This window comes from Vulpes lagopus, chromosome 1 (genome assembly GCF_018345385.1).
Source record: "Vulpes lagopus strain Blue_001 chromosome 1, ASM1834538v1, whole genome shotgun sequence".
Classification (NCBI taxonomy): Eukaryota; Metazoa; Chordata; class Mammalia; order Carnivora; family Canidae; genus Vulpes; species Vulpes lagopus.
Window position 1 is genome coordinate 127,806,642 of NC_054824.1, and position 24,551 is coordinate 127,831,192.

Below are 24,551 nucleotides of genomic sequence, written 5' to 3' on the forward strand. Positions count from 1 at the left end.
TTAAAAAGTAATAAAATGAACACTAACATGCTCACCTTCAAAGTTAATAAATAAAATATTACCACTATTTTCAAAGTTTCTATACACTTCTCCTCAGGTGCATTTTCTTCCTTCCCACAACCCCTATAACACAGGTAATCGCTAATGGCTGATTTTTGTGTTAATCAAAGAATTGAAAATTCTTACCAGCTCAAAGGCAAATCAAAAGATTGACTTCTCTGTACTCTCAGTACTTAGATCACACTAATAAATTTCTTTCTAACCTCTTTGTAAGACAGGAATTCTAGTTAAATAGAAAGCATGATTAACTGCAGGTGACCACAGATTCCATATATGGAATGCTAGCTGCCAAGGGGATTACAATAGGACCAAAAAATGTGCATAGGCCTACATATATTTAGTGATTCAGAAAGTGTTTCAGGATCTAGCTGTACCTCAATATGAACATCAACAATTTCCTTTTAAAAAGCTAGGTGACAATGCACCCATCAAATATATATCAAAACTCTGACTCTCTTAGAATCGTGGTTTTAAAATAAACTAGTTCTCATTTACTCCCTTTGTTGGCCTTAGCCTTTTAGTCACTAATGCAAAAGTTAATAGAAATTCTTGTACTCTTATTTTTAGAAGACGAATATGTCAAATGTTATCAAGAACAACAACAAAGAAGTCTGCTAAAGGAGGCACATTATTCTTGTTAATTAATGCTATAAAATCTGAAAAGATAGGATGCCCATTTGTCAGCATAGGTGGCAGGTAGGGAAAACTATGCTATGCTAGAAAGGAAAACATTTTGCATTCTTTTTGAAGAGTCCTTTTAGCAAAATGAAAGATTCACTATGCCCAAGAATATACCATTTAAAATACATAATAAATAACAATTCCCAAAGTGGATTTGATACAGTGAACACTATTAGACGCACATTTGAAAGGAACTCGGTATCTGTAATGTGGCAGGACAGCTGAACAACTGAGCTAATGGAAATTCATTTCAATTTTTGTTACATTCAGAGGAGAAACATTTTAAGAGATATTCAGTATTTTCAACTGTTGTGGGATGGTCTGACATGTTTATTTTCTAGTCCTGGCCCCACTCTTCTTCTTTTTTTCTTCCATTTTTTTTTTCTTCTTGTGTGTATGGTGGGAGCGGTCATTAGGAATTTGTTTTGTAGCAGTAGTTTAGAGTGTAAGGATAGAGAGTTCTTAAAGGGATGCAGGAGATACAGGAGGAGGGTACAAATGAGAAGATTCCTCAGCTTATGGGACATCCGAATGGGAAGGCTAACCTGTTAAAAGCCTCAATTTTGTGTTAAAGACCTGCTTTGAAGAGGTCTCACTTCAAACAAGGAATTGTTTTTCAGAGATCCATGAAAGTATCTATAAAATGAGAAAAGTGTCTCTAAAGTGTTATGCCATTAATACTATGCTGAGAAAGCCGAGGGCCCTATGAGTCGAAAGGAAATGCAAACAGAAGATGGTCAATAGAGGTCTATGGAGGCAGAAAACTGAAGGTATTTGTAGACTGGGGATTTTGGATGAAAGTAATTATTCTACGTACACTCTCCAGTACTCAAGTCTCCAGATATCCCAGTTGGTCTAACCTTTAGGCAATTCCTTTTTAAAATAATCCTAAATGAATATGTCAAATATGACACGCACTTTCTTTCCTTGCCACACCCTAACACCTGCACCACCATCCCTGTCCCCCAGACAGCTCCTTGAATTCCACACCCTCCCCTCCAGCGAATGCACAGGAAATCTTGGGAACACAGGCCCTCTGCAGTTTCTTCTCCCCATTCCCCAATCCCTTCTTTCGCAGAGACAACACAAAACAGGAAAGCCATGCTTTTAAACATAAAAACTGGAAACTCTTCCAAATTCATCACGAAAGAGCACACTCTGAGGGCAGTTCCCACTAGTCAAGAGTCGTTTCATCAGCTGCATTGGAGCAGCTGCCTTGCAGATCACCGCGCTCATCTGTACAATTCGCCGTCCATAAATACCCACCCAATACGTGTAACTCGCTGATTCAAGGGCAAGACAAAGTCTTGATCGGCTCGCCCTGCCCTGCTGGGGCAGAGGAGGAGCAGGAACCCGAGCGGCCAGAGCCAACCTCCTCCCGACTTGGGTGCGCTGGGTCCGGCCCCGGCCGACCCACGCCCATGCCTGGCTGCGCGCACGCGGTCTGCGCTCCTCTCCTCTTCCCGAGAGCAGCCCTGCTGTAGTCTGAAGCTCCGCGCCTAATCGCGCCATCAGAGTTCCGGATTTTTCGCCGAATGTCTCCCAAATTCTCGGAGAACTGTCCCCAATCGCCTCTCCAGGAGAATCTCATCCTGAATCGCGGGTTTCCCGGGCCCAGAAGACCGGCAGCTGGGCCCCGGGCTCGCGTGGTCCTTCCCGGGGCCGGACAATCTACCCCCCAAACCCACGGCTTTCCCCCCTCCACCCACAGGGTGCCCCACCCCTGCAGCCCCCTCCCCGCATCACACCAGTAACCCCAACCCCAGCCCGATCCAGCCTTCGCACGCCCTCGTGCTCGAGGCCCACGTCGCCCCGGGGCCAGGAGGCTCGCGCGGGGGCTCCGAATAACCTTCAGCAGAGGCAGAACCTGGAGGCCGGTTTTCGGAGCTAATTCCACGCGGGGACCCGGGGGCACCGCTCCAGCCCCTCCACGCACTAAGTAAGGTCCCCATCCCAGGCGACCCTGGGGTGGAGCAGCCTCTAGAACCTCATCTCACGTCTGTTTTGCTCCCTCGGGGATCCCGAAATACCTGCCCCGGTGCTGCTCGTCCCCCTCCACCCCGCCGCGCCCCAGATGCCATCACTGGCCCCAGGCGCCCGCCGAGGCTCAGAGGGCGCAGCCCCGCCGGGGCGCCCCGTGCCTCCAGCACTCCCACGCGGCGTCCCAAACGCAAAACTCCGTCCCGAGTCGTCCCTCCAAGGCTGGTTTTCCGCCCTCACCCGCCCGGCCCGAACGTGGCTCGTCCCGCCCGGCAGGACTGAGCGGAGCCGCGGCCCCCAGCTGTGGGTCCGCCCCGCGGGCTCCCACTCACCGCGACGCTCAGCAGCAGCGCGCGCAGCGCTCCGCGCCCGGGGACCCGGGGCCCGGCCGTGGCCATCGGGGCGCCGCGCGGGAGGCGGGAGGCGGGAGGCGGGAGGCGGGAGCCCACGGGGTGCGGCGACTCCTCTTTAAGTCTCCCTGGGCCTCTGTCACGCTCGCCTGCCCGGCAGCGTGTGCGCTCCCCGGACCGGATTGGACCCGGGAGACGCCGAGCCGCCCCTCCTGCTTATTGCCCAAGTTTTATCACGCGGGGAGCCGGGGAGCTGCCCGAGCCTGCCCTCCGCTCCCCGGCGGCCGCGCCGAGCGCTGGCTCGCGGGAAAGCGGTCCCGGCCCCCGCCCCCTCCCCCTCCCCCTCCCCCTCCCCCTCCCCCTCCCCCTCCCCCTCCCCCTCCCCCTCCCCCTCCCCCTCCCCCTCCCCGCCCGCCGGCTTTCCCACGCCCCCCGCCTGCCCGCGGCGCCGCGCCCCGCCCCGCCCCGCCCCGCCGCGCCCCGCCCCGCCCTCCGCGCGCCTCGGCCGCCCAGGTCGGCCCGCGCGCAGTCCCGCTGCGGGACCCGAATCCCGGGCGCCCCGGGGGTCGGGAACGCTTCTGCGATCCGATCACCGGATCCTCCCTTGAGCGCCGCATCCAATGCCGGGCAGTGCCTCCTGGTTAATACAGCATTTATAAAATACTCTTTCCGAATTGGACTACCCTGGGAAGATAAACAAGGGCGGGGGGGCGGGGGGCAGTTGGGGGGCATCCCAAGTGGCGCGAATAAACTGGCATGTGGTAGACCAGAAATTAAAACCAAGTAGAAGAAACTCTGATATCTGACTGTCTTAAATACCTAAAGTTCGAGTGATTGCATTCAGAGCCTTCTTTAAAGAAAAAGATTTAAATATATATATATATATATATATATATATATATATATATATATATACATATATTCATGAGCAACAGAGAGAGAGAGAGAGAGAGAATGAGAGAGAGGCAGGTTAGGCTCCCTGTGGGGAGCCTGATGTGAGTCTTGGTCCCAGCACCCCGGGGATCAGGACCTGAGCTGAAGGCAGCCGCTGAACCACTGAGCCACCCAGGGGCCCCCAGAACTTGCTTTATTGCCAATTTTGTGACCTTACACGAACCTTCTAAGAATGAATTTGTGCTTATATGTAAATATTTGATTTAGTGATTATGTGGCAATTATACTAAGGTGCCATTTTTCAGTTTGCAGTGAAAGGAAAGTATCACAGGAACCCTCTGTTCTAAAATGAGGCTTGCAATGCAATATCACTCAACAAACATGTATCAGGGCTCAAGATGGGTCAGGCATTGAGTGAAGGGCTAGAGGAAGAGAATATAGAAAACCCAGTTCCTGCCCAGAGTAACCCAAATTCTAGAAGAGAGGAAAGGCAAGCATCCTAGCCCAAAATGGTAAATGTTTTAATAGAGAGGTCACGTATAACACCTAGGCACGTTGCTTTATTTATCTCTAGATGAAATTTTATGTTCTTGAAGCCCCTTGCGGATTCAGCCTTAGAAGATTCAGAAAGAATTTCTTAGATGTGTTGCTGCTCCTCAAAGTCGATGTACCAAGTTCCAACGTCAGAATCCTCAGAGAGTCCAGATTAATCATGGAAAATGCCACCACCTTCATTCATCCGGCTCTGGTCTTCCCAGTAGGCTTGTGGACTGAAGTCTGGGGCTTCCCTGAAACTCATAGGCTCTTAGGATTTAGACAGTTACTTCAGCATCCAGTCCCATCTCTGAGGCAACCAGGGCACACATCAGAAATCCTGTCTCACTTCTGGAAGCCTCTGTTTGACAGAGAGGCCTCTGTCTCAGAGAAAGGTCTCCAAACTTCTCTCCGCTTCAGTCATTTTCACCCCACCCAAGATCTCAGGGAAGGTCTATGAGAGATTCCTCTGGCCCCAGCCAGCCTTTAGAAACACATGAATCATGGCTTTCCTGTAATGTAGATGATGCCATGGATTGAACTGTGTCCCTTCAAAATTCATGTGTTGAAGATCTAACCTCTGTATGACTGCATTTCGAGATAGAGCCTATAAGGAAGTAACATTAACAAGGTTCTGATGGTGGGGCCCCGATCCATTGGAATTAGTGTCCCTATGAGAAGAGCTCCCTTTCTCTCTCTTTCTATCTCTCTCCATCTCCGTCTCTATCTCTCTGTCTCTCTCTATCTCTCTCTATGTGTGACACAGTGAGAAGGTGGCTGTCTACAAACCAGAGAGTTCTCATTAAAAATCAAGTAGGAAAAAAAAAAAAAAAAGAAATCAAATAGGCCAGCACTTTACTTTTGGACCTTCAGCCTCCAGAACTGAGAACTAATGCTTGAGATAAGAATCAACAGAGAAAAGGAGAGGGCAGGAGCATGTTGAAGCACTAGAGAGCCCTTCTAAACTGCTTTCTCCAACATGGAAACCAAAAGGGAGTTTTTTCAGAACCCCTGGATTTCAGAAGAAGTCCTATGACTGGGAATTAGGTTAGAAAGATAGGCTTAAAACAAACCAGGCTGAGGAGCTGAATCTCATCCTGGAAAAGATGAAGAACACAATCTGCAAAATGGTTACTAACTACAAGTATGGAATCATCATTTTTGGTGAGTGAATGAACTGGTTAACTTCATCTGTAATCTGTTGTGTCTTCCTATAGCTTTCCCTTAATTCATACAGAATAAAAGTCTTTGAAATGTTTTTCTTTATTCTAAGTAGCCCTACTTTTCAATGATTTTGATTTTGTCATCTGAATGAATCTAACCGGTTTTTTACTGTCATCCAAACGACTAAAACCATAAGATAGCTATTAACTGGTTGTTTCAGCTATACTGTGTAATTGAGGAGATTGCTAAGCCTCCTGACTATGGAACAGTTACTCTGAGCTTCCATTTTTAGCTTCTACAAATTAAAAGTCATAGGCGTCTCTTCCAGAAATACTGCAAGAAAGCATATTGGGGATGTTTTCAATTTATGTGGAAAATTTGAGGTGCAATAAGAGTACTTTATAACTGGAGTCCTGTTTTGCTCTAACATGTGCTTGTCCATCATGAGTAGATTAGACTAAGTTCTAATGAAAAATATATTTTTATAGATTGGAAGAATCATTGTAGGCAGTTATAATTAAAACATAGATGTGACTTGAGGATAAATTAAAATTGCTTTTATTTTTCCTATGTAAATTATAATATAAAATGAGTTTGTTGAAAATCTATTTAAAATACGAGCCTCGGTTTGAATATAGTGAGAACTGGATCTTCTATAATGAAGTTAACTTTAAGTCATCATGAGACATCATGAAGCATAAAGAGTGATTCTGAAATGTCTTTATTTTAATACCCCATTTCCCAAACTACCAAAACAGTTGGAAGCCACTCCTAAAAGGATAATGTAGAAAAATGGAAAAGAAATGTATTATTTTCCCTTGATACTTTCTTAGTTTGAAGGGTAAGAGCAGGAATAATAAAGAATCAAAAAGGGAAGTGATTTTAGGCTGAAATACAAAACTTCAAGAATCCATTCTGGTAAATTTTATCTTCTACAATTTTCAGTAAATTCTAAAATTTTCAGAAGAAAGCAAATTTAAGATTATTAAGAAGAGTTGTGTGTACTTAAGAGGAATCTCTGGCCACAGAAAGGGTAGTGACCTTAAGAGGTGGGAGCTGACCCCTGGCCCACTGAGAAGCCTGCCTTGCAACAACTCCATGCCAACAGGTGCTGGTCTCACACACCTACTCACCTCTGTGGCTTACATAGGCGGTGACATAGCCACTGTGGGTCTCCTCAAACATGCCTATAAAATACAACCAGGGCCACTATATGATGTTTGGAATGAACTTGCTAGTAGGAAAAGAGAAATGGTGAAAAGCTTAAACTAAAACCAAGTAAAAGATTAATCTTGAACAGTCCTTCTTAAGACATAAAATCAATTCTGCATGATACAGTAGCTCAGAAGCACTTTGAGAATGCTGCTTAAAATAAATGGTCATAGTAATAAGCAGTAATTGAACAAATGACTTGTTGGATCAGCTGTGAGGGATACTGTGTTAAATGTGTACTCAAATGCCAGGAGCTCTTGCAGACTTTATTTTTGGAAATTAGCCCTCCTTCATCTATCCACTTACTCTTTCAGAGAGACTCCCTCCTCATACTTGGGAACCAAGTGGTCTTTTTCCTCCAAGAGTAACCATCTCTGCTACAGCCACACAGGTTCCAAGAGAAGACACTGCTTTTTCTGTATCATCTTTCCAAAGTGTGACTAGAGCTCTCCACTAATTTCCCAGAACACCACTGAGAACAGCCTTGACTTTTTGGTCATTTCAAAAAACTACTAGAGACTTGAGGATAATAGACAACTGAAGTTAAGAATGACCTATAAAATTGAAGAAGGAGAAGGAGGAGGAAGAGGAGGGGGTGAAAGGGGGGAGGGAGGCAGAGAAGGAGAAGAAGAACCTCTAAATGCTGCACTGCTGCCCAGGATAAGAGCCATCCCAGAATCCCTGTCTGCCTCCCTCCCTTCCTGTCTTCCCCTGGCAAGTACACCTCCCAGCAATCTCTCCCTCCCCATGGAAATGCTCCAGGCAACTAAGAGAACCTCAAGTCTAGATCAAAATGACTCTGGCCTTACAGGGCAAAGAAGTGGCCACTTTCTCTTTTCTATGTTGCGTCTGTCAGGTCCTTGGTTGACACTCTAGGATTAATTTCTACCCCGAGTGATTGACAGAGGGACTGTACATTCCCTTCAGGAGAAAACTCACTCCTGTCCACAGAGGTGTGGCTTCTCACTATAATCTCAGCAGCAATCGTACAAAATTCAGACATTTGTACATTTCCCCAATTCCAAATTATCTAATATAAGTAACACCATAACAATCATCCAATCCGAATAGAATGTGCCAGGCTCAGAAAGGCTCCTTGTAATCTTTCCTTATTAATTAATGATTAAAGAACTAGTATAATGGATTTACTCTTCTTCCACTAAAATCTTCAGACACCCTTACAAATTTCTTCTACAAACAGGCCTTTTTAAGGCAGGCAAGTGGTCTTCTAGTGACTTCTCACTGGACTGGAAAGAATGGTGATTTCTACACGGAAAACAAAATGCCATTGTATGGCTGATAACTTCTCCCAGGAACCGGCCCAAAGCAGTATAACAAAGCCCTGACACAGGGTGAAATATTAGTCCCTCTCATTGTGGAATTATCCCATAATTCTTCACTTCAGGCTCTTTCAGAATGGAAATCTCCTCCCACTGGGCGAGGCTGTAGTTTCTCCTGGACATTCTCATGTCCCCAGGAGCTCATTGTATGCATCTGTCTGTTCAAAGGCCATTGCTCAAGCATGAAGGTTTACAGGTGTGAGTGGGCTGACTTCCAGATCCCATGTGTCATTTATCTCCACGTCATCCTCTGATTCACTGGCCCATCAGCCTTCTTTTCTCCCACATGTTTAGGAGGACTGTCCCTCAACACCAGCTTGGGGAAGCAGCATATCCCCCAGCTCAGATGCCTGTCAACTAGCTCAGGACTAGAAAAGTAGCTTTTCCCACCAGTTCCCTGTAGGCAGTAAATTATTTACTTCAACCTTTATTGATGTATTGTTATTAACTCTTCTTATTGATTATCAATTACCTATTCATTATTTTTACTTACTCACAATTTATTATTCTTGATTTGTCTTTTCTTTTCAGGCTGCCCAGTTTCCCAAGCCTTTCTGTCACTAGGCAACGTTTTCCATCAATAAGTTATTTTGTGTTTACTAAATTATTTAGCCAATGCCACAACAATAATTGGTTCTTTTCCTGCACTTTTTCAAGTGTCATATTTGTGTTTGTCCTTCACTGTTATAAGCTACTCACTTTCCTAACTGGTAAGCTGTAGTCTTAACTTGCACATAAGGTTATGCCAGATTCTTACTCCTCTAAACAACTCTAATGCAAGGATCCCACCTGAACATTTACAAGAACAAAAACAAAAACTGAAGAACTAGTAATATTCATAGTAGGCATATAGTCAGGTACCAGGAAAGCTATTTTGTTGTCACTTTCTACGAACTTTGCGTTTTAAATTTATTTATTTATTTATTTATTTATTTTATTTTATTTATTCATTCATTCATTCATTCATTTATGTAGGCTCTACACCCAACGTGGGGCTTAAACTCAGGATTCCAAGATGAAGGGTCACATGGTCTTCCAACCAAGCCATCTAAGCACCCCCCCTCCACTTTCTACTAACTTTGTAGTTAGTGTTCTCAACATGTTCAATAAAAGTGACTGTTTCTCACAGGTTCCAAGTTCTGTTCAGATGGTGGTCAGAGGAAGGTCTAATCTTAACTATAATACTTTACTTTTAAAATGAGAATCTTGGGCCAAAATCTCCTTGCCAGGCTCCCAAAGTAATAAATATTGTTGATTAGTGTCAGAATAAGTGATTCCAAACTCAGAGGCCTCCATAAGAACTTCTTTATTTCCTCTTCAAGAGAACATTAAGTAGCAATTGGGTATTATCTGGGGCAGCTTCTCAACCATCTAATGATGAATTATCTGATCTCAACTGCTGTAATGTTCCAAAGGTCTAGGCAGAAACTAGACATCACTGTCTCCCACACTCCTCTCATCCAGGATGGGTGGACAAAAAAAAAAAAGTTGGGAAGGGACAAGCACTATGCATGTGGCTATGCCATCTTTTCTCCTTTATTGTGACCTTCCTTTCTGTAACATTTCCAAGATAATGGACACCAATGTTACCCAATCTCAGCTTTTCCTTTCTCACTCAGTGAATAGGGAGTCAGGTTTTCTCTCTCCAGAGATACTGGAAAGTGATAAGCACACACAAATTCTTATGACATAATGGAAGACATAGGACATCTTACTTTCTGCCCCATTCCTTTGTTGTAACATATAATTGATTCCCTGAGGATAAGGTGGTCTGAGCCTTGCTCTACCAGGCTCTCCTGTGACAGTTTTCCAAATTCATCTATTCACAGAAGAATGTATTATGGCAATTGGCCAGGAATATGCTAGGGCTTTTTCCCCAAGTTTGACCAAAGGCCTCTGGTTCATTCTTTCCCTTAATTTCCTTTTTTAATGTTGAACAAATGGGGACAATATTCTTTAGTTCACAATAAATCTTTGTACTTGACTATTGTGGAGGCAAAATGAAAGAGATTGTTTTGGCAGCAATACAATATGAGTAAAATGAAGAACACCACTTCAAAAATAACAAGAATTCAAAGGGTGCCTGACTGGATTAGTCAGTAGAGCATGTGACTCTTGATTTCAGGGTTGTGAGGTTGTGGCCCATGTTGGGCAAAGAGATTACTTAAAAAAAAAAAGAAAGAAAGAAAAAAGAAAAAACAGTGAACAAAACAAAAAATGAAGTCAATCTGCCCTGAGTACTTTAGCCCTATCTGTTTAGAGATTCTAAGTAAAGTTTTATATTTTTTGTTAATGTGTTTAACATAATTGTCCTATGTAGTTTTAGGATCTCTGGCCTCTCTATCTTGTAAAAATGAATTTTTTTAAAATATTTTTTTCTCGGGATCCCTGGGTGGCGCAGCGGTTTGGCGCCTGCCTTTGGCCCAGGGCGTGATCCTGGAGACCCGGGATCAAATCCCACGTCGGGCTCCCGGTGCATGGAGCCTGCTTCTCCCTCTGCCTGTGTCTCTGCCCTCTGCCTCTCTCTCTCTCTCTTTCTCTGACTATAATAAATAAATAAATAATTAAAAAAAAAAAATTTTTTTCTCTTGCATTTGATCCAGCTATGTGATTGATCTACACTACCTGAGTAGGTCCCAATTTACGTCCTCCAGTTGGTCAAGCAATGATGCCCCTGGACCCTTTTATTTTTCTTTATTGAGGTATAGAAGTAAAATTTATAGACCTCAAATGGACACTTCAATAAGTTTTGACAAATATATATACAAATACTATATTGTGTATATATATATATATATATATATACTATATTGTATTGTATATATGTATATATACTATATACTATATTGTATTGTATATATACTATATTGTATATACTATATATACTATATTGTACATATATATACGATATATACATAAATGTATATATATATATAACACTTATATACATATATATAGGTGTTGCCATCATTCAGATCAGATATAGAACATTTCTTTCACCCAAGTCAATACCCATTCCCACACAGAGGCAACCACTGTTATTTTTTTTAATCACAGAATAGTTTGACTTCCTTGTTATTTCATATAAAAGGGATCACACACTGCATTGTCATTACACATTGCTATCTATTACTGCACCATTTTTTATTTGTTGGATATCATTTTTGCAACATTCCACAACTTCGTTGTTTAAAACAAGAACTTGTTATCTCAAAAAAAAAAAAAAAAAAAGAACTTGTTATCTCACAGTTTCTATAGAATGTAGGCATGGCTTTCTCTGGCTCAGGCACTCTTATAAAGACTGTAGGGTGTTTAGGTGAGATTGCCATCATGTCAAGTCTCCACGGGTATTTCTTAGTGCACTTATGTGAATTTTGGCAGGCTTTCCTTCATGACTGGTTTTTTTTTTTTTTTCCTTCATGACTGGTAACCAGAGATATCAGTTCCTTGCCACATGGTCCTCTCTAGGGCAGTCCATAACATGGATACCTGGCTTCCCTGAGAACAAGCAAGAAAGATGAGGTAACCAAAATGAATACCACAGTCTTTTGAAATCCAGTATCAGAAGTAAAATTCTTTCACTTCTGCCTAATTTTGTTGGCTATAAGTCACCATGCACACTCTAAAATCAACAGAAAGTGATTATGGCAGGACATGAACACTGGGAAGCAGAGATCTTTGGATGCCATCTTAGAGGCTGACCGTATGCTTTTGTGTCTGGTGTCTTTCATTTATCCTACTAATAATTAGAATAATGACTTGCTTTACTTAAAATATAAAACTTTCACAGACAGGGTGAGAATTTTAGTGTTTCCTTCTCTCTTCGCTAGTTTATATTATCAGAATAAAAGAGTTGATAAGCATTTTGTTTGCTTAATTCAAGTTTATATCCATCCACTTTTGAAAAAGTTTTATCAAATTAAATTATACAAAGCAGATAAAAATAATTAGGTATCAGTAAAACAACTGAAGTGGGTTAATTACTATCATTGAGCCCTGAATTTTGCTTGTAACTTTCTGGATATTCAGGCAAGGTATCATACTTCTGGTTTTGGAATTACATAGCTCTCATCATGCAATAAAAGAAAATTGAAAGTTCATCTATAGTGTTAAATTTCATCTTAGCATTGTATTAGCATGTTAAAAGAACCATTAAGTAAAAAAAATGAATCTTGTTTTCAAATATACTTTTTCAAAACATTTAAAACATTTGAATGTGATGTTCCAATATTGAACATCTTCAAATGCAAGCAGCATATATATGTAACTTCTGTCCTATCTCAAATAGGATGACTTTTGAATATAGGGCCATCTCTTTCTACAATATTACGCATTAACACAGGGAGCCCTAGATTATATCAAAGGATCAGCTGGTAGGTCATTTATTTCCTCCTTTCTGAGCAGAGTCAACTTTACAAGGTTTAGTAAGACTTCCTTTAAAGGAAACATGGTAAAATGACTAAACAACAAATGATAGAATATTACCGTTTTAAATTTCTTTCATAAATGCTGAGACTCAAGAGATGAACTTTGTCTAAATCACAAAAGATGAACTTTGTATAAATTGCCAAAAATATTATGGCAACTTTCCTAAAGCCACTCAGACTAAGAAAGCAAAAGGGAGCATCCTTAGGAATTCAGTCAGGTGAAGACAAATGGTACAAATCAAAGCATCAAAAGAGTCCCAGCTTTAAGACAGAAATCTGTGTATTTGCCCACGAAAGACATGCAAATAGGGCCACTTACCAGATTCATGTAGGCGTGGAGCTAAAACCAAATTAATCCAACCACCCTGGTCCTCCCTCTGGTATATAAGCCCACATACCACAGACATTCAAAATACAATCTCCTCAACTTGGAAAACGATTGACGATCAAAGTTTTACTAATGCCAAATTATCATTTCACTCATACTTAACATAGACTCAGACAATTATAATTGGCTATTAAGTATAGTATAACTCCTCATTTTATTGAAGAAACATATATACCCAAAGGAGTTCTATGACTTACTGGAAGATAAGAAGGTTGAGCTAAAACCCCAGAATTTTAGACTTCTATTTTTTTCTCTTAGATAAATGTTATAGAGGTAAATGAGCCAGTTAATCAAAACCAAAATGGTTGAAAGCAATAGTGTTGTTTTCTTTCTTGCTTGCTTAAACCTAAAATGTTTTGGCAGGGTTTAAGTTATTATCATTCTTGGAAGAAATGCTATGTTCAATTAAAACTGGAGAAAACAAAACTGTATGTGCAAGTTAAATCCTGTTCTGGTTTCTAGGAAAATATCCAAATCCTTTTATTTTCCCATAGCTTATTTTCTGAAGCCTTATGTGTAATGAATCATATAGAGCTTTAGAAATATTTTATTAGGGATCCCTGGGTGGTGCAGCGGTTTGGCGCCTGCCTTTGGCCCGGGGCGTGATCCTGGAGACCCGGGATCGAATCCCACATCGGGCTCCCGGTGCATGGAGCCTGCTTCTCCCTCTGCCTATGTCTCTGCCTCTCTCTCTCTCTGTATGACTATCATAAATTAAAAAAAAAAAAAAGAAAGAAATATTTTATTATGTAGAAGGTTTTTAAAATGATCTTATTATAATTTCTATATGCATTATGCAAAAAAGGAATTTAAATTAACTGATGTTTATTTTTAAAATCTTGTAAAATGAAACATTAAAATATAATTATTATAATGTAATGATAGATTTATTTTCTTGCTTCAATTCAGTCATTTACTGTGAATATAGTATGTTCATAATAGGCTTAACATTAGTAAGGCTTAGATTTAAGGGTTTTCTTCACAGGTTGGCAAATCTCCAAAACTCCTAAAGCCTATGAGCTTTTTTTTCTCTTCATTTCATTCTATTAATTTCCCCTGATTTTATAAATAATAATATTCTTTGTAAAATGGAAACACAGAAACATATCATGAAGAAATATTCTCATCATCCAGGGATTACTGCTCAATATTTTAGTTATATTACATACAGTCTGATATTTAAATGAATTTGGGATTATACTGATGTGGAGAATTACTCTATTTTTTTCACCAGCACTATATTTTATGCCTATTCTTATTTAACTAAATAGTCTTCAAAATAAAATGATTGCATGATATTCCCTTATCATCATTATCATAAAAATAGCAGTAGCTACCATTTATTGATATATTTAGGAGTCAAGCACTAAGATAGGATCTTTATATCTATTTCCTCATTTATTCCTATTTTGTTTCCATTTTTTGTGAGTTAGGAATCTGAGACTTCTATGACTTTCCAAGCTTACCCACTTAGTGACACCAAAACTACAATTTGAATTCATGTCTTGCAGACTATGAAGTCAGTATCCATGAACATTGTATACATTATACTCGATTGTGGTATGTATCACAATAACATATTATAATTCATTTACTTTCCTGTCATGGAGCATCTGGCTTATTTCCAATTATCCATGTACTTAATTTCACTGAGATAAACATCCTTGCATGCATATAGGATCTTTGCACCATTATCTTACTTCCTTAGGATAAGTTCTTTTTATCTGATTTGACTGGTAATTTTGCATCGAAGCTTGTATGTTGACACCCATCCCTTGCCCTCCACTTCTGGCTTTCTGCACTTCTCATTCCCTATGAGTTCCCTCACGTTTCTGGTTCTTAGAAATTTTACGATTGGCCTGTCCATGGAAACACTCCTTTAACTGAAAACTCTTGACTCTTCCCTCATGTTCCTTTCCTGTTTCATAGGCCCCTTTGAACGTCCCAGCCATGATAGTCACCCTATAAACATTACCTGTCACCCTACCTGACATGCCTTCCACACAACAGCTTAGCACTGCCAAATAGCTGCCACCTCATGGACAGGTCATCAGAAGCATATGTTATTGGCCTCTCTGGTCCTATTTGTCTCTGGAGATTTGCCAATCCCAATTTGTTTTTGGAATATATGCAATATAATTTGGATGCATCTTATTGGCTAGCCACATTTATGTAGCAAAATTAGTTAACTTCTATTTATTCTTCACTAACTGTACTGGTCCCATGATACTTTCTTATGATTGTGCCTCTGGTTCACCTCTGTGTGGTAAGTAAGAGCCATGGAGTAGAGAGTACATTCTGAAATGGTTCCTTTACTGAAAGTGTAGAATTTTACTAATCTGTATTTACTAATCTAAGTGTATGTTTTACTAATCTAGTACTAATCTGTACTAATTAGTACAGTTCTATCATCTTGTTTAACGCATCTTATGTGAAGAAGGAAGCTGAAAATGCTTAAGTGTCATAACCTCTAAACCATCACATAGACCCAGTCAATAAATCCCCATCAATGGTTCTCAAATTTCAGAGGATATAAATAAAAGTGGCCTAGAAAACTTACTGAGAAATGAAGGCTTTTATCCTTCTTCCCTGTCATCCTTGTGATTCTGATTTCATAGGGGACCTTTATTTTGACAGACACCACAGGTGATTGGATGGAGACAATCTGTGCACCTATTTCAGCGAACTTGTTCTAATCCTTGTCAACTGCAAAAGAAACAATATTCTGTTCTGTCCTCTTTCCTGCATCCTAACATAAGAACTAAAAAAAAAAAAAAAAAAGGCAGCTAGTAGAAACTCCACAGTTTTAAACTCTTAGGTATGCCCAGATTTCCTGTTGGAGCATGAGGGTACAGTCACAAAGGAGCTAAACAGTGGCAAAAAAAATAGCCCTTGACTTCCTTTGCACTGTTGCTACCAACAGAGGGCCACCACTGAGATTCTCCTTAGTCTCATATATACCTGGAACTTAAAACATACCAAATGGGTTTGAAAGTAAGGAGTATGTCCCAAAGCCATGACACAGTCATGGTCCTCTATAAAATAAGATGTGGGTCTTTTTTTCATAAAAGCTCAAAATGTTTTTCATAAGCTCAAAATGTTCTGCTTACTACACTAGCTATATGCAAAGCACTAGTTTCCTTTTCATTTCCTATTTTGTCAGCACTATGTTGTTTTGTTTGACATGAAGACTCTATGCTGTGTGTTTAATTTAAAATGCAGCTGGGTAATGCATTGATTTGCTCTCTTGTAAAAAGTTGAGGAAAAGTGACTTAAGCTGTTCTGTAGCTGTTGGGGTAGTAATGGGCAGGGGATGAGGACAGAGGACCCACCCAGGAAGGAAAAACAAGATCTCACATTTTAAGATTTCAGTTCTTAGACTGAAACCAAGACCCGGGACAGAGGAAATAAAAAGGCATATGAATGATTACTAAAAGCCAAAAAAACAGAAGCATAGCTGACTTGTTATTTACTAAGTCTAGCCCACCCTTCACTGGTTGGGTCCATTCCTTAAAACAACAGGGCAGGCATTTCTGTCTTGTGTTATCTTCAGGCCACATTATCAGCTCACACTGCAATAGATAGAGTCACTGCCTCCCAAACTCATAGCTACATGTGTCTTTTCCTTTCCCCTCAGTTTCCTTCTGGTGGTGCACTTGAGCACCGTGGTGTCCTGTTACAGAATGTTGTCCTGCTCTAACTCCCAGGAAGCTCTTGAGATCTGCATCACTTTTCATGTCTTCTGGTTTCTCAAGATACTTCCAGAGTCTAGGCCTGACTTTCAAGTTTATAGATAATTAACTTGGTTTTGGCAAACCCATAATAATCATTTCTAAAATATGAATGGCTCTTTGTTGATTTTCCCCAGTGGGGCGGGGTGGTTAGCCCCTTAACAAAATTTATTTTCACTAGTGTTAGAATATGTTGTAATGAGAAGATGGTAAAAAAAAAAAAAAAAAAAGATTTACACATTGCTCAATGAGTTTCACATTGAGGAAGAAATGGCTTTAAAAAATTTTTTTTTTAATCAAGTAAACTCTACCCCCAATATGGGGCTTGAACTCATGACCCCCAGACCAAGAGTCACATACTCTACTGACTGAGCCAGCTAAGTGCCTTGGAGATAAATGGTTCCTTAGGCAAAGCTGCTGTCTAATCTCAGTCAGGTATCTACATGAATTAATTCATTCATTCATATAACAAACGTATAATAAGTCTACTGTTTTATATGCTGAGCATACAGTGGTGAAGATGAACAAGAACAATCAAGGGCTATATTTCAGTGTCGTGTAGCTGGTTCTGAGGTTAGGCAATTGTTGGAGGTAGGAAGGAATTAACTAACCTGAACCAGAATTTGCCACTCCCACCACCGCAAGGGAGAAGCAGAAGGCATTCCAAAACCTCACCATTTCACTTTTTAAGTAGTGAATGTGAATGTTTGATGGTCTATGTATTCAATGTCCCAATGGTGAAAAAAGAATTCAATGCAGAATCTAATATACATCACATCTCAAATAGAAAATTTATGTCAAGGGACTATTAGATAGTTTGCTAGGAATCAAATAACTTAATTTATAATCTTCCTCTTTTTTCCTTTGTGATGTGGGCAATACAATTTGACTCACCAGAATGTACCGATGGACCAGAGTTTGATGTGCATACAAATGGGAACACCTTTCCTTGTCTTCAATAAGCTTCCCATATGAAAAGAACACACACACACACACACACACACACACACACATACACTTATGCATGCATATACACACATGACTATACACCTATAAGTGAAAATTTTGTAAAATTTTGTGTCTAGAGCAATGTGCCCTAGACACATAAATGTCATGTAGCTAGAAGAGATGGTTTTTGAACTAAATCTTTTAAAAAGTCATATTTTTTTTTCAAGAAAGAAGTGGATAATGAGTAGACACTGCAAAAGCAGGCCTTATTATGAGCAAGGCACAAGACAGAGTATGCGTGTGGGGGGCAAGGGAAGATTGGTATTTGAGTGTGATTTGCATTTCAAATTTATCCTCTAAAATCACAGAAGGCCCTATGCAGGAGAATGCCATGATCATATTTGTTCTTTGGCAACAGGTGAAAGGATGGAAGAGGGAAGAGTTTGGAGGTACAACCACTGTTGGAGCTGAGAGATGCTGAGGATCTGAGCAAGGATACTGTGGAAGAAACATATGAAGAGGAATGGAGGACAATAAAGGTAGGGTACTCATGCTCATGAACACTGGACTTGGGAGTAATGGAAACAACTTGACTCACTAGAATAGTAAAGTTCTTTTGCATCATCTGGAATTTTCTTTATTTGTATTGAGCACTTACCATGTGCCAAGTATCATGTGATGTGTTTTACAAGCATTGGACCATTCCATATTCACAACCACTCAAAACTACATTGTACCACGTCTTGCAGTAAAGTATGTGGGTGGGAAGAGTAGCTAATTCATCTTGTACCTTGTCATACCAGCACAATCTGTGTTACAAAGGCCTCAGATGGCTGTACTGGGAAGGCATTAAATGACCATATATAAATGAATGAATAAATAAACTTGTATTTAAAATTCTCAGAAAGTTCAGCAGTTGGGGCAACAAACAGAATGTGCTATGCAAACAAGATAAAAAAGGAATTGAATTTTATGATGTCTGCATGGGGGTCTTGGAGCTTCAATTATTCAAGGCAGTTATAAGTATGATGGCTGTAGACACACACAAAAAAAATATTGGATTTCCAGTGCGTTGCTGCCTAAGGGGTTGACCAGGGCAAAGTCTGGTGTCAAGACTTCAATGTGGAACCCAAGAAAAGCTGGAGATGGAGACTAAAAGGGAGGCCTATAGTCAAAGTCAGATTCTGCACAACATGATCAGGAACAAGATAAAAAAATATCTTTAAGATAGGGGATCCAAAAAAAAAAGCAGAAAATGATTTCAGGGATAACCCAAATACAGACTAAATCGAACTAACAATACAGCTCTGTTGCCTTCCACCTGTTGAAGTAGCCCTTCCCATTTCTTAGGGGAAATCTCTCAAGGAGGCAAAATCTGATTACTAGAAATTTTATCTGTTTTTTATTTAAGTCTCAAGACCTATCACACTGATTTGTGGTCTATGGATAAGATGTAGCTTTCTGAATACCAAGAATGAGAGATCTAGAAACAATTATGAACCATGAAGTTCCCAAAGGCCATCACAGGTAAAATACAAGTCACGCTTCTGGGAAAGATGAATGGGAATATGATGGCAAAATGTCAGCTGTAAGGCACAATGCAACTTGAGACTGAAGCTATGATTATCCCAACTAAGGCATTTTCTTCTCTTACGATAATAATAGCAGCTAATGTATATTGAGTGCTCCTTCTGCACCAATTCTTTCCGTGAATTAACTCTTTTAACTCTGACAACAAAATTATAAAATAGACTTCTACAATCCTTTCAAATATAGATCATATAGTAGAGGAAACTAGACTCAAAGTTAAGTGACTACTCAAATCCCACAATTAGTAAGGGTGGCGTTGGGATTCGCATCAAGGCACTCTCTGGAGTCTTTGTACTTTCAGGGTTACTATGGTGACTGCCAACTGCCTTAAATTCCCTGGCAAGCAACTGCTTGTCTCAGAGACAAGGAATCTCTCTAGCTAGAAGTGAAGCCCAGAAAGGGCATGACAGGAAGAGTCTTAAGAATATGTAAGTTTTATAGGGTTTTAGAATTCGTGCCCATTTTAAGAAGTAGATGTTCTCCTTTCCATCCAATTTAAACTAAATAGTTTCATAGTATTTCAAATTAAGCAATCCTTCTCAGATGCTTCAGAAATCTTTGCAATATATGATCTGAACCACTGGATCTATAAGACCCTGTCATGAGGTAATCATATGAAGAGACATATTCTCAAATTAACAGACATTCTAAAGTAAAGCAAAACAACTTTCAATTATCCTATTTTAGTTGATTTTTGTTAATATGAATCAGGATGTACATGTGACATATTTTAATCATTTAGTATTATAGGAGTGCCTTTTAGGTGGACCACTCTATATGAATTTCATGCTTAAAAGCTATTTTTTATTCAAATGTCTTACAGTCACCCTAGGAAAGGAATTATATTACCATCCCCCATTTTATGATGAAATTTTGAAAAAAACCACACAGACACAGAGAAACTATGTAACCAATATCCCGTAGCATCACAACCTTTAGAATAGCAAAATTATATACATTTGGTGATAACAATGGACCAGTGATCTCTCCACATCAAACTGTAAAATTCTAAAAATGTAGAACACGATTCTAAAGAACAGACTCATTTCTCAAAGTAAAACAAATGCAATCTTATAAGGTCATATCAGACACATGATTAACAAACTCACACTAATATTTTAAAACTACTTGATTTACTTTCTCATAGCTAGTAATACACACATTGTGGACATGATTTATTTAAAACTTTGAGAAATAGTATTTTGACTGAACAATAATAAAACTATTAAAAAGATAAATTGATAATGGAATAATTACCCAATGTTAACCTTTAAAAATAATTGTTACAAGCCAAACTTGTGAATTTTAGATAGGCACATTATTAACAATTGTAACTATCAGAAATACATTTAAAATGTCCATGCAGTTAGTATACATAAAAAATTCATTAGCTGAAATCAGCTGTGAAACATGGTCTGAAATTTGGTTGGCTGTTAAGTTTAATTTTGTCTTATTGTTTCAAAATATAAATAGATTGGCCCATTCTACATTTGTTAAAAACTGTAATCTTAAAATATGAAACAAAAAACTCTGATAGATATGACTAGGCATTTCATCTAAAAAGCTGTAAAATACTTATTCCTGGAGAACTTTCACAATCCCTGTACCTCAAAGCTTATTTCAAAACCATCATTATTTCTCATTTAAAAACTATACCCTTGCATTGAAGATATAAACTGTAAATATGCTATTATATACTAACCACATATGCCAATTTTAAATACCCTTTTGTTAACATAGAATATTGCATCTAATAAAAGCATGACTTATTTTTACATTTTCAATGGCAAAGTTAAAGTTCTTTTGTTGAGGAAATAATAAAGCAATGACCAAGATATCTGAAACGTCAACATTATAACATTACTCCGATAAACAGAGAATACTACACTTAAATAAAACACAAACAGAATCACTCACTTTAGAAGAGAAGAGAGATGGCTTTTTAAAATACTAGACTCTCCAACCCAAGTAGAAATTTAAAAAATAAAGAGAAGAGAAAGATAGTGAGAGAGAGAAGTGTACACACACACACACACACACACACACACATATAGAGAGAGAGAGAGAGAGAAAAAAAGAGAGAGAGAGAGAGAGAGAGAGGTATCAAAGACCAAAACCATGCAGAAGTAAAAATACATTCTAGCAGTTTTTAAATTTAAATTTTGCTGACAAGAGTGGTTAAGAGAGAAACATAGACTCAGTGCAGGATTTTATATAGAATAAAACATAGAAACTAAACTCTACCAAATGGAATTGTATTAATAGTTAATGCCTGCCTGGGATTCTCTCTTTGCATTAAAAAGAAAGGTAATGTTGTAAGAAGAAAACATTATCAAGAATGCAATATACATTTTATAATGTTTAGGAGAATGGCAGTTTTCAAGCACCACACGATTAGCTAATTAGGTAAGTGAAGATAATATTAAAGCAAGTTATTGACAATTTTCTATTAGGTTATACTTTAAGTAGTCTATGACATACACTTGAATTCATTACATTTTATTGCACTATAAAGTGGTTATTATCATTAGACTCAAATGTAAACAATAATGCAGACTTCCTTAATTTTCCTATCTGTAGGTCTCCTTGGGTGGAAGACACTAATAAATAGCTTTGTAAAACTTGGGAAATTTGGATACATATTTATAGCATTATCTTGTAAACATGCATTTGGCTAAAGAGATCCCATCAAAATAAAGAGGGGAAAACCCAAAACATAACATCTTGTATTTTTTTTTAAATCTGGCTGGTAATGAAAAAAGTAGTGGTTGGAAGGAGATAAAGTCACTGGGTTTTGTAGATTTATCAGAATACACTCATCTCTTGATGCATGCTTCTGCTAGTGTCCTAAATTTGGGTTCCAAATGATCCAAAAATTCAAGCCCATCTTCTTCTTGTCGTTCACTGCAACAACCTATAGAACCAGCCACGGATCCTTTTCCTTCATAGTTATATGTAAGGACATAGTCTTGAGCATGCTTATGCTTGTCATCTTGATTACACAGTTGCACCTTCTGCCAGGGGAGAAACACAATATATTTTATTATTATTATTTTAAACACCAAAACTTACTAACATAAAAATAATTGCTTTGATTTACCTTTCATTGTTTAATTTTTAATCAGAGTGTGTCCTCTAATGGATTCCTACATATAAAAAATGCACATGATTGGTCTATATCATAAATCATCTCTAAATTCACTATACAGCATGCTTCTAAAAACTCACACGCAGCAACAAGTATACAAGGATTCATATTAAGTAATCATTAGTTTCCCTTTCAAAATCATGTCTAAAGTGAAATGCACCCATTAAACTGAACCCAAGTTGATATGGGCCCAGATCTTTCCAGATAGGCTTAGTGACCATAAGACTTTAATTGCCTCGTACCACATTTCTGGTTTCTGTGATATGATTTGTCATGTGGGAAATAGTAATACAAAGTCATGGAAAAAAATAATTTAAGTATCATCCCACAGATAGTTTCTATATTTTAAAAATAAAAACATATAAACTGGGATAAAGATTCTTTTCAATTGTTCTTGTACCAAATAAATATGGCATTTCATGTCCAATACATAAATAAATAAATATCTAACACTATTTCGTAAGAATTAAACACCAAACAAAATAAGAGGAAAAATAAATACCCACTTAATATCTGAGCATTACTAAATTGAAATTAAGGAATAACAATTTTCCAATTAATAGATTTAATATTTAATGGAAAATAAAGGTCAGGCCACTAAATTGTAGTGGTTTAGAAAGTTGAAGAGAAATGAAAATAAATTCGTAGGACACTCAGGGAAACTCAAACTCACTTCACCAAGGCGGGGCTGAGTGAAATTATGCCATTCGGAGTAGGTGTATCTGCAGGTGTCCACCTCCACATGTCCTCCCCTACAGGAATCCAGGGTGTGATGATGCCCAGTCCCCCGGCATGATTCCAGGGTCTGATGTCCACCTTTCACCATTTCAATGCTCTCCTGCCCTCCATTTTTCACTCCTGATCCCATGGTGCCACACACTCCCTGAGCCGAACTGCCCACAGTATGGGTTGTGAAGCCATCCGTGGAACACTGAAATGAAAACAATTTGTGTACAAATTGTAAGACGAACAACAATAACATGCAGATAATGTCATACATTTTTGTGTTAGAAGGTAGGCTCTCTGAGAGCAAGAACTAAATCTTGCTCTCTTCACAATCCTGAGTCTCACCCAGGACTTGATGCGGTATCCAATGCATCTGCAAACTGCAGATATCAAGTGGTCTAAACCTTGAAACAAATCAGAAAGCTGAATATATATTCCTTCTTTAAATATTTCTTAGAATACTGTACATTGTTGTTTGTTAAATCCTTCCAAAATCTCAAGGCTCAAAATGAGGATTCCAGTATCAATGCCTCACGTATATTTACCCTGTTTGTTTTAAATTCACTCCTTCACCTGACTAGAGCAGAAACAGAAATGATGATGAGTATTCTTATTCAGTGTCTAATCTCGTTTCCCTTGACTAGAACAAAAAATACAGGAAAAAGAGTTGCCATAAAAATCTTAGCTTCAGTATTAAACCCTTGTGATCTCAATAAATACAAATAAATCAGCAGGGAAAATAAGAACACCAACGTTCTGGTCACTAATTTTCTATGCTGTGCTTTTGTAGGAAAGTCTAAGGTGTTTTTTTCCAATACTTTATTAAATGTCAACACTTTTATTTTTAAATGTCACTTTTGCTTTCTAAATCTTTCCTGTTCTTATCATTATGATTTTTGTAAAAAATTTACATGTTCCTCATCCAGGTAGTAGGCTAGAAATCAAAGTTGGAGCTCTGTAGTCACTTGCTAGCAATGCTGTTTCATATATTTGACCTCAGGCTTCTTTCTAACCATATTAGAACCAGGAAGACTCCATTAAAGTTCTTCCCACACTGATCAAAGCTTGCAGTCATTTTATTGCTGCTGCCAGAAAAAAATAAAATAAAATAAAATAATTATGCTGATGACCTGTGAATAATTAAATGAAATATTTTTACAGCACAAACAGCAGTTTCAATATTTAAAAAAGACTGGATTTAAAGTTGAAATCATGAAACATTTTAAGTAGAAATAATAACGATGTGCTAAAGGATTTTTACTATTAAGGAACACCATATGACCACATTGAAAGGCCACACACCACCATGAGAATCAAGGTCATTTTATCAATTCCATAGGGCTGATGAAATTTTATATATTCTAAGTCACCTGATCAA

The 24,551-nt window shown here is 39.0% G+C and overlaps 2 protein-coding genes across 6 annotated transcripts in view; both read right to left on the reverse strand.

Moving 5' to 3' along the window:
• The window catches only part of DSC3 (desmocollin 3), a 53,696-nt gene extending 50,358 nt beyond the window's left edge, over positions 1 to 3,338 (reverse strand). For both annotated transcript variants that reach the window (XM_041724272.1, XM_041724282.1), the window contains exon 1: positions 3,054 to 3,338. In XM_041724272.1, the coding sequence (XP_041580206.1) occupies positions 3,054 to 3,119 (66 nt within the window). In that variant the 5' untranslated portion in view covers positions 3,120 to 3,338. The remainder of the gene's footprint in view (positions 1 to 3,053) is intronic.
• Positions 3,339 to 20,201: 16,863 nt separating this feature from the next.
• Positions 20,202 to 24,551, reverse strand: part of DSC2 (desmocollin 2) — a 34,605-nt gene continuing 30,255 nt past the window's right edge. For 2 of the 4 annotated variants that reach the window (XM_041774173.1, XM_041774162.1), the window contains exons 15-17: positions 23,121 to 23,378; positions 22,400 to 22,445; positions 22,172 to 22,313 (exon numbers count right to left, since the gene is read on the reverse strand). In XM_041774173.1, the coding sequence (XP_041630107.1) occupies positions 22,410 to 22,445; positions 23,121 to 23,378 (294 nt within the window). In that variant the 3' untranslated portion in view covers positions 22,172 to 22,313; positions 22,400 to 22,409. Of the gene's footprint in view, positions 22,314 to 22,399; positions 22,446 to 23,120; positions 23,379 to 24,551 lie in introns of all 4 variants that reach the window. The other 2 variants (XM_041774152.1, XM_041774142.1) reach the window with 1 other exon arrangement.